The sequence below is a fragment of the Primulina eburnea genome, chromosome 8 (genome assembly GCF_022965805.1).
Source record: "Primulina eburnea isolate SZY01 chromosome 8, ASM2296580v1, whole genome shotgun sequence".
Classification (NCBI taxonomy): Eukaryota; Viridiplantae; Streptophyta; class Magnoliopsida; order Lamiales; family Gesneriaceae; genus Primulina; species Primulina eburnea.
Genome location: NC_133108.1, coordinates 39,826,801 through 39,841,478, shown reverse-complemented (window position 1 = coordinate 39,841,478; position 14,678 = coordinate 39,826,801). Strand labels below are relative to the sequence as shown.

At 32.2% G+C, this 14,678-nt stretch overlaps 1 protein-coding gene across 5 annotated transcripts; it reads right to left on the bottom strand.

The window, feature by feature from the left end:
* Window positions 1-5,848: 5,848 nt before the first annotated feature.
* LOC140839697 (glycosyltransferase BC10-like) lies at window positions 5,849-14,544 on the bottom strand. Of its 5 annotated transcripts, none has more exons than XM_073206592.1 (12): window positions 14,280-14,544; window positions 14,100-14,189; window positions 12,683-13,236; window positions 10,265-10,363; window positions 9,293-9,393; window positions 9,132-9,203; window positions 8,614-8,704; window positions 8,240-8,320; window positions 7,211-7,273; window positions 6,984-7,106; window positions 6,623-6,661; window positions 5,849-6,373 (listed from the first exon to the last, which is right to left on the bottom strand). In XM_073206592.1, the coding sequence occupies exons 3-12, from the start codon at window positions 13,064-13,066 to the stop codon at window positions 6,245-6,247; spliced, it is 1,182 nt and encodes a 393-aa protein (XP_073062693.1). In that variant the 5' UTR covers window positions 13,067-13,236; window positions 14,100-14,189; window positions 14,280-14,544; the 3' UTR covers window positions 5,849-6,244. The 5 variants fall into 5 exon arrangements, with proteins under 5 accessions (XP_073062693.1, XP_073062694.1, XP_073062691.1 ...); XM_073206593.1 differs by having other exon boundaries at window positions 12,683-13,203; XM_073206590.1 differs by having other exon boundaries at window positions 12,683-13,314; window positions 14,100-14,544.
* Between the last annotated feature and the right edge of the window lie 134 nt (window positions 14,545-14,678).

Below are 14,678 nucleotides of genomic sequence, written 5' to 3'. Positions count from 1 at the left end.
GACATCCTCTGATTGTGAACATTGAACTCAGTCGATTATATACACATGGATCAAATCCTTATACGACACGACACTTCGCATAATATCATCTTTCAAGGAACAAAGCTATTATCTCTTATTAGACAAATCTCGAAATTCCTTGAGTACCTAAAAGTTCAACACAAAGAAAAGTAGCACACGCTTCATAGCTAATATCTGATCTTTCGAAGATCATCTTGTGCTACTGATTCTTACACTCTTCACAATCTTTACATCACTTATACTTTATCAAGAAGAGTTTGTAATCTGAAAAGAGTCTTTTCAGAACTTTGTGTTTCGCATTTTTGTGAGTTGAGAAACTAAGAGTTTCAGTAGGCCGAGGTATAAGTCCTTCTGAAGTGGGTGTGTACAAGATTTATACTGTAATATCCAAAGTCTTTTAGTTACACCTTCTGGAAACAGGAGAAGGGGAGACGTAGAAGAGTTTACCTTCGAACTTCCATAAACAACTGCTGCCTACTGTTTTATTGTCTTTCAACTGCTTCATCAGATTGTTTCCGCATGTTTTATTGTAATCAGGTGAAAGTATACGCACAAGATAAACTACTATCCCTAATAGGATTTTAGTACCTCATCAGAAAAGAAAGAAAAACGAGTAGAGTTTATTCACCCCCCCCCCCCCCCCCCTAAACTCAACTTCGATCCTCAACAGTATCTCACTTGGTCTTATATTATGTTTTGTCACTGTACAAAGCGAAAGTTCATACACTGTAGTGTTCTACATTTTCTTAATTTTCTCTTGATTTCAAATTTAATTTAATCATCTATTGGTCTTTAAATATATATTAGAATTTTTTCTAAACATCTAATCTTAAATGTGATCAATTAACCAAATTATTATTATTATTTGTATACAATAATAAATAGATTAATATATTTGAAGAGACAAAAAGTTATGTATTGAGAAGAATAAAAAAAGAATGTTAGAATTAATACTCTATTTTTCTTTTATTTTAAAATATAAATTTTCAAATAGATGAAAAATGATTTTTTTCTCTCTACTACTTATGTAGAATATAACGTATATATTCTACTCAAATATCTTATAAATTCATCTGATATAGTAAAAGGTTATTTGCATAAACTTATTTGTTGGGTACAATAATTGATCATGTTGGGTAGAGTAATTGAAATGTTGCGCTTGAGCTGTTGTACTACTTAAAATATTTTATTTGCGGTTACCATAATTTATAGGTTTTGATAAAACAGTAAACACTTACGCCTACAATTGGTATCAGAGCCAAGATCGCGACTTTGATTTTCATTGGTTGCAATTTGTGCAATTATTATGAGATAGATTGTTTGATACAATAATTGTCTACGATGGGTAGGCGTTTGAGCTGTTGTATGATTTAAATATTTTAGTTGCATAGTTACCATCAGTTATAGCTTTTGGTAAAACGACAAACGCTCGATCCTACATTATTCGATTGTAAAGCTAGAAAAAACAGGTTGCATCAACTTTTAGTTTTGAATTGATCTCTTACATGTTACTCGATTTTTAAATTTAGAAGCATTCTAGAGTTTTCAAATATTATTATATATTGAATTATAATTTATCACTTTCAAATTAGATAAATATACAATAAAACTCATGTAAATATTATTAACAAAAACATTTAAATGAAATATTGGATTTGTCGATAATCAAAACAAGAAATAAACAAATTTTGATCATTGAGTGAGAAATAAGATATTTAAATAAATTTATAATTGTCACAATGAAATAGTGCACCTACATGCATTTATCTCTGTATTTTGCAACTAAAATGTCAAAAAAAGTTTCCACGTATTATTTTTATATCATTTTTAAAATAATTATTAATCCTAATTTTTATTATTTTTAGTTGGCCTTTGTTATGAAAAATTATTGTGAATAAAATGAATTTGAAAATTCTTATATCTATGTATATCACATATTAATATATTAACACAAGCCCAGGTAATAAAAAAACTACAAAAATGAAATTATTCATCTACAGTGTACACAAATTATATAGTAAGATATATGACAATTAAGACAATGAAGTAGAATATATGTTCACATATAAAAATATATAGATAAGAAAAACAATAAATAAAATATTTTTCTAGATATAAATATATATTTTTTTGTACTTTACAGTGAGTTGGAGAAGATAAAAGAGAAAAAATATTAACTCTTTTCGATTACAAAAAAAAATAGAAATGAAAGAAGTGTTTGTCATACAATGAATTCAGTTTCCAAATTAAATGTATACTATAAAGTTATATTTACTGTTTAAACTTTATAAATGCAATGAATTTTTCTCAAGATAAGGGTACACAAACGATCCCGTTAAGATATTTAAACAATTAGAAAAATTAAATATATTATTTTTTTTTGGTAGTAATACCAATATGACATTAGTAATTTGATTGTGCTAATTATACTTATGAGTTAATATGAAATATTAAAATAAATGTCATAAAAGTCAGTAAAAAGATGAATTATTGTCAAAAATATTATTATTATAAATTGCAAATAAATGACAACATTTAATCAATATTTTTTTAAATCAATTCATCAGTACTTTTTATGTAATGATAGATTGTTATAATAATTTGGGGTGAACATTCGGTCGGTTTGGTTACCGACCGAACCGAATTAGTCATAGCCGGACTGAAACGAATTATTTAACAATAACCGAACCGACCGAATTAATTTTCATAACCGATGAAAATCGAACCGATTAGTTTAAAAAAATTGTGATTTAACTTTAATTATATATGTAATTTTTCTGAACACACACAAATGCATAAAAATATAAAATCACATATATCACAAACTTTTCTTTAGAATTAGGGCTGATTTTAAAATTAAAAATTTAAAAAAACTTATTAAAATTGATAGATAATAAAATTTATTAAATAATAGCATTTATTATATCGGTTAATTCGGTTAGTCAATTTCAAATTTTTGAAAACTGTAACCGAACCTAATTAACCGATATAACCGGATTTTTTTTAATTTGAAAACCGAATTGACTCTGTTCGGTCGGTGAATTCGGTTTCTGCTCACCCCTAATAATAATATGTAGTTTATATGTTGTGGTGACCCAGACGCTAATCAAGTTCTTAATCATCATTGGGACTAATTAATCAATTATAGTAATCAGGGTCTAATTTTTTTTTTTTAATGCGGAAGGTAATGGAATCAAACTCCTATACATATCAGTATGAAATTATAAATCTCAAACATTATACAATATTTTACATATCAGGTTCAACACCTAACTATCAAGTGTTTAAACACCTATCTCTAGTCCAAGTCCGGCATCACCACTCTAATCTCTATCTGTCTTCACCTCTGTGACCCTATACATGTCCCACCTGTTGTCATGTACACATACAAACAAGACAACAACCGGATAACTCCGGTGAGATATGAATATCCCAGTATAAACAATGTATTAAATGCAATCATATAAAACATATATAAAAGCATAAACAAACATCAAAACATGTATCTAGTCTGACTACATGATTCAATGACTCGTGATCTACTCTTATCTTATCTCAAATCTAGGGATCCCAATCTAATTTAGACTTTGGTATGTTGTATCGCGTGTCTACGATAGACATCGATCTACATCTAAAGTTCATCGATACACCGTAAATCTAGAGTCTTATCGGTTCTGAGAAAGACTCGGCGGTTCTGCCCTAACTAGGCTGATCTGCCCTAGACTCGGACTCCGACTCTGTTCTAAGTCAATAGATTAACATATCAATCTGATAATCTGCAAATATCAATACAATAAAATAAAGTATGTGATTTAGGGATACTCAAGTCAAACCTAACTTGAGTTGTGCAATCCCGAATCAACATTTATTTATACCTTTCTTCCTGTCGATCTGATACAATCAAAGTTTTGATTCAGAATCTGTCACTGTTCAATCTGGCAATGACAATACCAATATTCTGTATCAATATTCTAATCAAATCACAACATCTCTGTTTTATCAAATTCTGACAGTACAACAGTACAATCTTGCGATACTGATAATACTATATCAGTCTATACCAATTCCAATAATTTACAATCAACCACTGTACAAATCTGATATCAATTCTAGTCAATTTCATTCTGAAATTCATAACAATTCCATATTCAGCCCGTTTCTTAATCTGACTTCGATTCTACGCTATCTAACATGTCCGGAATAACATATATGACGTGTATTCAATTCCAACAACATCATAATTCCAAAACATGTCAAAACGTAGTAAAACTTACGTCTCGTAGTAGCCTGCGTCGATAGGAGCACAGTATCGAAGTCGGATTTAAAATCTAACGGACGGATTGATCGTAAAATCAAAATTTGAAATTCAAAAGCATTTCCCTTCGGTTTCTCTTTTTCCTTCTTTTCTGAAGAAAGTTATATATATATATATATATATATATATATATATATATATATATATATATATATATATATATATATATATATATATACACCACGTAAATGCAAAGGACGAGTGGCTTACTCTTTGTAGCACACGTCTCGCGCATATGCGCGGCCACTTTCCGCGCATGTGCGTGACTCGCGCATATGCGCGCCCTATTCGGCGCATATGCGCGAGGCTTCTGCTCCAAAATAGCCCCCTCTCGGGTTGTCTCGCGCATGTGCGTGAGTTTAGGTCGCGCATGTGCGCCAACCCTACTGGAACCCCCCGCGCATGTGCGCGCATATAGTCGCGCATGTGCGCCAATCCTTCTGTTCTCGCACATCAATTTTCACACTTGATCTCATTTCGTGTTTCGGTTAGCCCTTCATAATCGTCTCGATTAAAATCTATAATCGTAATTTAACACGACGTAAAATCTCGGGCATTACATATGTTATCAAGTATAAGTGTCTAATAAATTAAAGGTTACTAAAAAAGTAAAAGCATCCAGTAGAAATTGTTGTCAATTTACATGAAAGAGAATAATAATCAAACAACATTGTAAATAAAAAATTGCATATCATTTATTGTCAAAAAAGATTGTAATAATTGAATATTATAATAAAATATATGCATTACTGAGAGATATACAAATAACAAAAGAAAACAATATGATAAGAAAGATATGAGAAAAATTTTAGTAGTCCAAATCTTATTTTAAAATTAAAAAAATATGTTTTTTTTTTCAATTAGTTACATATGATAATTAACACGAAGTATCAAAATTTACAATACTATTATCATTAGTTAACTAATTTTATTTCAAATTCTAATTACTTCAAGAATCAATTCAGTAACATTGAAATTGTCAAGTTCAGTTTAAGATTATTAATAATGGTTTAAACGTGAATTTAAAAAGACTTGTATCTATTAGGGTCACGCATTTAAATATTACCTAGTTGTTCCTGTTCATTTATAGTTATTGTTTTTGTGAACATAGTTTGAAAACAAATTTTTTTATGAAAATATTTTATTCATTTTATAAGTCGTTTTTTCATATAATTTACTCGTAAATACAATATCTAATCTTTACTAAAAATTCAAAAAAATTATATATTATCTCTATGAATCACATATTTAATATACTTATATTATCCTTATCAAAGTAATAATTAAAAACATGATTCAACTCGATATATTAATCATCATGATTCATATGTGAAATAGTTATGGTTTATACACATATCATGTGTGCTTAGTAATAATAACCATTTCGAAAGCAACCCAAGGATCAAATAGGAAACCAAATTCGGTATACATTTGAAGAACTAAACGATAAAATCCAAAGTAACTAAATAAGTTCAAGTGTCTGTAAATATCACTATAATCAAGAGAAACTGATGCAAGAAAATTAAATTAAATTACGCAAAACAAAATTGTTTAAAAAATGCTGGCTGCTTTAGCAACTTTATAATCAAATTCTACAATGATCATCCTAACAGCACAGCTGTAAGTCCCCATAACTCTCAGAATCCCAAAATCAGAATGTAGACATAAATATCACAGATGGAGGGGAAAAAATAAGTCATCAATTAAATTAAACAATGTTCCCAGGCAAAGTCGGCCTTTTCTTCGCTTCCAGTCTCTGCCAGTTGCCTTTCCCTTGAGAAATATAAGCCTTGTTGTGGAGCACGCGAGGCAAGGATCTTTACAAACATCGGAAGCTGCACGATAAATGGAGGCGAAGGGGATCGAATACAACAATTGAATCAGACCAAAGAATTGGTATTCGAGCGGTCAAATAGATGTGTAATTAGGGAACAGTTGCATCAAATTATTTAGAGTTTCAGGCAAAAATTTCCTCGCAAATAAATAACACGGCTGTTGATCTCCATGAAGAACACAAGGTCTGATTTGAACTTCTTTCTGCAGTACATAAGAACAGTTTCCATAAGAATGTTGACACTGCACAACCGATAAAGGAGCCAGAAGATGCAGTAGGGAGCGAAACTAAAACTTGAAAAGTATAAGAGTTGAATTATAGTTTATGCATAAATAATACATGATTCATATGAGAGAATCTAAGAGGGATCAGGAATAACTGCCCCTCTTACCCTCCTTCTGGATCCATCACATAAGAAAAACTTTGGCAAAGTTCAGCTGAACCATACTAACCTTTTCGTCGCTAGTGACATGGACACTGTCTGCGATAGACTGCAAAAACAAAATTGGAAGTTGCAGGTCATAATATTAGTCAACTCAGAGATAAGAACTCGACATAAGAAGAAATATTTTGTACTCAAGGCTAAATTATCTGATCCAAATTAAATTCAGTAGAAAAGTTGCAGCCCATAAAAAATTTAAGATGATCAAGATGAGAGTATAATCAATCTACAACTTGGAACATAATTCTATCAGGATCCTTCAAAGTATGTGTATCATAACACACATGTAAACAAGAAGTGCAAAAATGACTGGGAGAGATATATGGAAGGTAGGGCTACAATTGACGCAAAAGCTCCGAAAAGAGTCATACCGTGATGTTTCTCATTAGCTCAATGGTAATATCTTGTGCTTCGTATGATTTCGGATGCCACTTCCCTTCTGACCAATCAACATGTGTTACGGACCAGTTCGAGATCCCTGCAGGATCAAGCATCTAAAAAGAGGAGGAAAATATAATTAGTTAAACAAATGCGAGAATTGGAGGGACAAGATAGAAAGACATTTTAGAAACTTAAAAATAAAAAATATGAGTCTCACAGAGAAAAATGTTGGTAAATAGTGCTCATCAGAGTAGCAGTTGCGGGAACCCTCCATTCCAGGCTGTTCAATAAAAAGAAATGACTCCGAATAGTAAATTTCTATTTCACTATACGACAATAGACAAAAGCAATAGAAAGAAATTATTACAATTCAAATTTGGATAAACAATCTAAAGGTAAAAGTTCTTGGTAGCAGTGAGAAAGAGGCAAAACACATAAAAGATCCATGAGCCAAGCGATCCACATATCTCCTTTACTGAATGAAATAATGCTTCGTAAAATAGGGATACGTATGAGGTTTCAGGGATGTAAGTAATAAAAGGCTTGCTGTTTGGTATATTAAACCATTTTTTTAATGCAGAGTGTCGTATCATTAGCGGAGCTTCTTAAATTACACCAAGCCCATGAAAATATCCAAAAATGGGCAAAACCACAAGTAAATCATGAGCAAACACTGAGGTCATGTCTTATCCAAATCTGGTCTGGGTTCAGCTGCATACATCATCTTCAAATTTATATTGTGAAAAAAAAAACATATATAGGCAAGTTAGTTTCCAAGCTTTTAACAATAAGAAGCCATCTTCACATCCTCCTAGCCTTAACATTAAGCAGAATTCCATATTCACAACCATTTATGATATATACGTTTATGATATATAATTTTGTTCTAGAGAAATGTCAGTTCATTCAAGTAAAATTTAATCCTGAAACATCGACATTTCATGTGAATGCTTTCATAAGATAATTACTTTTTCCATTGTCTCCTACAGTGAAGAACAAGTCATTGAGGTATTTAAGTGTAATTACAGCTTTAGTGACAATACTTGGTAATCCTTAAGCCACCACATGGTAAATTATAGTTTGCTCAGAAAATGTAAATCAAAGTAGAGTAATCAGTATGCCCAACAACTAATCCGTGCCCTTGCAATTGGGAAAGTGACCTCAAAAATGTGTACATACGCTATTAATCAAAATTGTGATGGAATAAAATTGAAGTTTTAAATTGCAAGAAAAAATTTGAACCAACCCTGCAGTAATCCCTGAATTTTGTGTAGTAGAGTCTGTCAGCCATAACTATAATAGCATGCTGCCGTTTCATCGTGAACCACTGAATAGAACAACAAAAGAAAAGCAATATTACAAAACAAACTAAAGAAATTGAGAGCAGAGTGTTAACATTAATGTAACTAGACATCAACATTCAGATTTCATAAAAAGGGATAAACTGGAAAAATTCTCGATGTAAAAGAAACCTCAAGCAGTATAATAATTGTAGTTGTCTACAACAGGGATCCCTCCACTTATTCCCCAATATTTTATACTAAAAATTTAGGAATCAGATGAGATGCCACTATATCATTTTATTTAAATAAAATGAACTGTATCAAATGTGAGCCACACCTGTGCACCCTTTCGAAAATCTTTCTTCTCGACTTCGGGTAACATATGTTCAATGTACCTGCCATTTCCATGAGGTCCAGGATCCTCAAAACTGCAGAAAACAAGGCATGAGCTTATAGATCATTTCACGGGATGCTAGCTTAACAACATACTGAAGTTGAGGCTTTATATGTAAAGCTTTTGGAAGCATACTCACATACATGAAATAAACTGTAGTTACACATTAATTATGTTTTTAGAAAATTTTACATTGATTAACTTTGTATTGGCTTGGTAAGCTCATTTCAACAATCACTTCAACCAAAACAACCTAAATTCTTTCTCTGTTTTCACTGTAACGTTAAAATCTTGAAAAGCGAAAAGCATTATCTGCTCAATCTAATGTTAAGCTTCAGTTCTTATCAGTTACGTAGTTGCTACTTGAGCTACAAATTTATCGAGCATATCCTACATGCCTCGCTGGAGTAAAATGTTGATATGATAAGCTAAAAAAGCAAAAACAGAAATAGTTGATTTACCTGTCTATGAAGCTAATGTTTGCTCGCATGAGATACTTGTACACATAATCAAAATCATGAAGGGGTATGCAACTGCAGTCAAGAAATTCTCAATCAGTACAAAATTTTGTACTTTAGTCACAAGTTTGCAACGAAAACTTTTACAGACATTATTTTACAACCTGTCAGAAAGTAATACAAAGTGCTGGTTGTCTTGATCTTTTAGTGCATTTGCTATAAGCCGCCTTTCCGCATCAACCATCGAAATTGTTCCCCATTCTACCTGCAATTATGAACCATTAATCGAAAGGACTGGTTTACGAATCTCCATCAAAAGTGCAATTTTGAATGGGCACAAAGGTTTAAGATAAGGATAGAAAAGTCAATGATTTGTTCTTTGGGTGGATCCTTAGACCATGCCCTCAAATGTAGTGATAGTTAATCAGTTCATTGCTTTTATGTAAGGGCACTTTTGAGAAAATAATTGTCATTTTATGAACCGTAATATAATCTCAGTTTCCAAAAAAGGAAAAATATTGTCCAATTGGCAAAAGAGAGCAAATTAAACAATAAATTCAATAATGACATATAATTTAAACTAGTGATTTGGGAAGAAGGGCTATTGTAGTTACAAATGTAAGAACTGTAACAAAGAAGTTACTGAAAATCACTAGGACCACCACAAATAATCTAACACTAATAAGTGACATTGATAATATTTTCAAATCTGTAAAATATAACATGTTCGGAGCATATCTAAAACCCATATTTCAAAAGCATAAATTTCAGTAAGAATTGAATTGTGTTGTACATGTTAAGAAGAGATTTTGAACTTTTTAGCGACCTTTAAATTCTTTAAATTGTTAAATAAGCATTGAATACAGACTTGGAGCCTAGAATGTGTGAAACCATGCATGAACAAACATTTGTTTCTACCACTTCCACAGATTTTGTATGTTTATGACTTTGTGTTTTATTGATTAACTAGATATAATTAAAATTATAATCGAAACTAAAAACATGTTTTCATGTTTAATCTTGTACTAAAATAACTCTAACTTGTAAAGCTTGAAACTTGATGCAAGCACAATCCAAAAACATGTATAGTTTTTCAATTTCATTGAACATGTCTGAGTAAAGAAATGAAAACAAACCTCGCCACTGCGTATTTCCCGATTAATAAAATTACGACTAAAATGCAAAGGTTTATCCTTGGAAGCGTGCACGTATACAGAGAATCTACCTTCATGGCCCTGACAATAAACGGAAATGGGGAAAAATTTAAATAAAATTGTCCAAATTGAATAATAACAATTGTCATATCATCAAATGGTGTGAATAAAACCAGCAAAACACAGGGATAAAATAAAAAGAATGTTCACAAGCTCATCATTCAACTAAAAGATTTTACCAGATTCTTCAGTTTGCACAAGATTTTAGTGGTTTCAATATTGTGGACGAAGGGTTTGCCACGTAAACTTTTAGTTAACCTACAGAATAATCAAGAAACGATTTCTTGCCTATCAAAATATCATAATTATGTTATTCCTTTTCGAATTTGATGCACTTGAGAAATCTCTCTCCTTACCTCCTTACTTTTAATAATAAAGTCAATATTTGTATGGTCCCAATTTGTTTTGATCCCACTAAATGTCAAGGTATATACTATATATGTAACATAAAAATATACTCTACCTATCAAAATGCAATGACCTTACAGCTCTATTTCAACCCTATGGTTTAGAGTTGGTAACCTGTCAATGAAAAATCTGGAAATAAAGCTGAATGCAGGGAGTTACTGGCACTCATGGTTTTAAACTATTTTTTCACACAACAGTATAAAAGCTTAAAAATTCTTCTGCGCGCCTTTTTGTATCAATTGTTCATTGACACATTATAATGCTCAAGTTCTATACACGAAAAGTACTGCACAAGAGCGGTTCCATCTGAATTCGCGTACAAGATTGTGGGAAAAACACAAGATCATCAATTACAATACTGGAGAAAAGGGAAGGAGTAAGCGGGGACTCAAAAAATTAGTTAAAGGAATTATTTACCGAGAGAAAACTCTTTCCAAAATTTATTAGTTAAAGGCATTATTTACCGAGAGAACACGCTTTCCAAAATTTGTATTCTATATAAGCAAAAATCATAATAAGATTCAACAGTTAAAAAGAAGAAAGATAAAGATAAAGACAAAGAAGCCTGAGTCATGTGGAGCCCTTCTATTTCAGAAGTCTAGAAGGCAATAAGAATCCATGCCAACTAATGCTCTGCTAAAAACATTTTGCCAAACGTCATGGTGTCAAATTCTAGTTCTATCACCTTCCAAATTTTAGACACTGTTGCATTTAGCTTCCAAAGTCGCCAAAACAATTCTTCTTATATCTTCACAGAAACTTATTCCATTTTGGGGAAGGCATTACTATAGACAAAGAAACATTATTTTGAAAACAAAATCTGTTCAGTGGATATAAATATGGATTGATATCGCTCAAACATTTCAGTGAGTAGAATGAAATCTCTAACTGAATTTTTTAAATAATTCATAAATTTCCTCATTATAAAAACAGGTACAGTAAATGAAAAATAAAATGATGAGTTTCTTTGACAGGTTGCAAAGGCTTACACTCAATGTGACATTTCTGTGCATTCTTCAAACATTTCATAGAAGTATTCCATTATTATTAATGCATAATATTCTTCAATACGATTGTACCAACTTCATGAGATTGGTTTTACTAATTTTTAACACTCAAATTCGAAAAAAAAAAACATATCAAAGTGATGAGAACGTAAGAAAAAGGACTAAGTCACAACCTATTGCTATTGTTCATGTTGATAATAAAAATTCTTATTCATATCCTCGTGAATGGAGAATACTATGGTATTTCTATTTCCTTTACTTGTATAAAATTTTGGAAGACATGATATGTGCTAAAAATTGAAGCTAAAGGAACAATGGTGGTGCTCCTAAGGTGAGGAGAGCTATCCTCTCCTGAAAAATTAACAGATATTATATGAGTATTTTTCAGCTTTTTGACTACATCATTGGCATGATTTGAAACAGCACAACACTGATAAAGCTAGATAATCGAGTTGATTTCACTCTACCATATTATCCCACTTTTAAGCATGCATTTGGCATGCTTTCACCAAACATTATATAGATGAAGCTAACCGTGCAAAATATCTTTATTCAGTTCATATCTAGCTACAGTTTTGAATCACTGCCAGAGAAAAAGGGATAATTGCAAACACTAGCATGAATTAAGCAAATGGATGCATCTACACATAAGCTACTCAATCATTATGCTGTTTTCAGAAATTCAAATGCAGATGATAAAAAATGCCATGTATCTAAACAGGTTTCAGAGTTTTGTGTACTTAAAATGAAAAGTCTCAATGCAGCTCAATATGGACACATCCCACCAGCAGGACCGTGCAAATGGTTACATCTAAACTTAGCATAACTACAAAAGGACACAATTTGTACAAAACTTAAGTAGCGAAAGTTTAAATGCGGCAAATGATAAATAAAAACCAGTATTTTAGCATGAAAAATATAGTACCTGGAAAAATTTATCCCATAGCTTCTCAAAAGGTAATGCCCCTGGTGTAAGGAACATGAATGCTATTTTTGGATTCTGTGATACGGTAAGCGGAACGTTAAGAATGTCTCTAATTACAACACGTGAAGCTATTTCATCATCAGTGAGTTCTCTTGCAGGAGCAGGTGGGAGCCATTTTTCTAATGCCTTGCAACCATCGGATGAGAATATATAACATGCTGCAGCACTTCGAGGTGGATAAATATAGGCACAAACTAAGAAAAAACTGACAAAAGAAACCAGGACAATAATCCATGTTGGTTTCTTCAAATGACTGCGCTGGCGAGGCCCTGGCAATAGATGCATGCCTTTGATGCCTAGACGCCATGCCTTAGCTGACTTCATCTAGGAATGTTGCATCACAGGTCAATCCCAACAATATTTTATATTGTTCCACTCTAAAGTCCAAAATGCACCAGTGTAATCTTTTCTTCTCTTCCTAAAACAAACTCCGAAACTCTGGGTTCAGAAAGAATCTGAAGCTGCAGAGAAGACAGATGTACTCAAACAATATCCTGTTGTGTGAAGATCAAATAATTTCATTAGCTTTAATGCAGACGTGATCAGTCTCTCAAAGTCTGGCGTTGATCCATCTTGGTGATGAAAAGAAAATAGAAGTCAATTATCCAAAAAGTTTCTAATTTTACTTAAAAACAAAAAATTGCAGTTTGAATATGCAACGAAATAACAAAAGGAAAAGAAAAAGAAAGACACCCGATCATTAAGTTGAAGTCTTTGGATATCATATTTTAGCAAAACAAAAATGTTCCCCAGACTTTCCAATCATTATGAGCGACAGATCAGAATATGTCCCAAATCATCAGCATGAGAAAAAGACCCCAACCTTAGAAACCGGTCGGGATCACTGCAAATTTAATCAAAGTGCAGAATAATACTAAAAAATGGAAGATTTAATTTCCTAAGCCGCCCCAATTATGAAAACCCTGAAAATTACTAATAAAAAAAGAAAGTTCGAGGAAAAAAGGTTAACCAAAAAGTAAAAAAAAAAAAAGGAACTGAATCAAATCCAAAAATCGCAGACCTCTTGAAATAACAACCCAAGTCCATGCATACGCACGACAAACACTGCAATAGATTTATCCAACAAAACAAACTTTACACTTATACATTCAAGCTCCCTAAACGCCCAAACGGCATACGCATACAAACACGAAAAACACGACATAAACACGTAGACGCGCATAAATGTATCATCCGCAGAAGCATTAAATGAACACCCCCCCCCCCCTTCCCACCAAAAATCAATAACAACAACAAGACAACCAGTAACCCACACCGTAAAATACGCTCGCGCATAGACATAAACACGTACCCATCTCTAAACACGGTTTTTCATGCCGAATTCAATGAGCAATACCTGGATTGATTGACCACTAACAGAGCTGAGACAGAGATCTGGCAGGCAGCACAACCTCGAAGACCAAACGATCTGTCTATATGTATACGTCTGTATGTATATATATAATTAAAGTATGTATAAATGGGATCTAGGGCATATCGAGCAAACGATAGAACCGATCAGAGAGAGACTGCGTACATGGTAAACGGACACCAACACATGTAGATATCAATCTACACAAAAATAACAATCTGTATACAAATCCACGAAAATGGGATGGAATACAGATGTGTACGAGGTTTTTGTATGATTCGGAAACAAATGTAGATTGATTATTATCGATGGAGGGATTGGGGAATGGGATTTGGAGATGGAGAATTCCAAGTTCTTGTGCGTGTTTTTGTGTGTGAGACTATTTGTATGTATGGAGCGTTGAACGGTAAACGTTTGTCCAAAATGAAGATTGGACTCAGCCGGCGATTTTTACAATTTCAATTCCACTCATTAATTAATTAAATCAATTTATTTTATTTTGAATAAATTATTCAAATTTAGAATTAAATCTTTTTCGTATATATTATTTGACAAAAATTTATG

Excerpts from the sequence above, each read along its gene's own strand:
- LOC140839697 (XM_073206590.1), bottom strand. The coding sequence starts at position 13,066 with ATGAAGTCAGCTAAGGCATGGCGTCTAGGCATCAAAGGCATGCATCTA. Across the intron at positions 9,204-9,292 it reads TTTGTATTACTTTCTGACAG|TTGCATACCCCTTCATGATT; the intron begins GTTGTAAAATAA and ends TCTTGACTGCAG. Across the intron at positions 8,321-8,613 it reads ATTTTCGAAAGGGTGCACAG|TGGTTCACGATGAAACGGCA; the intron begins GTGTGGCTCACA and ends TGTTCTATTCAG.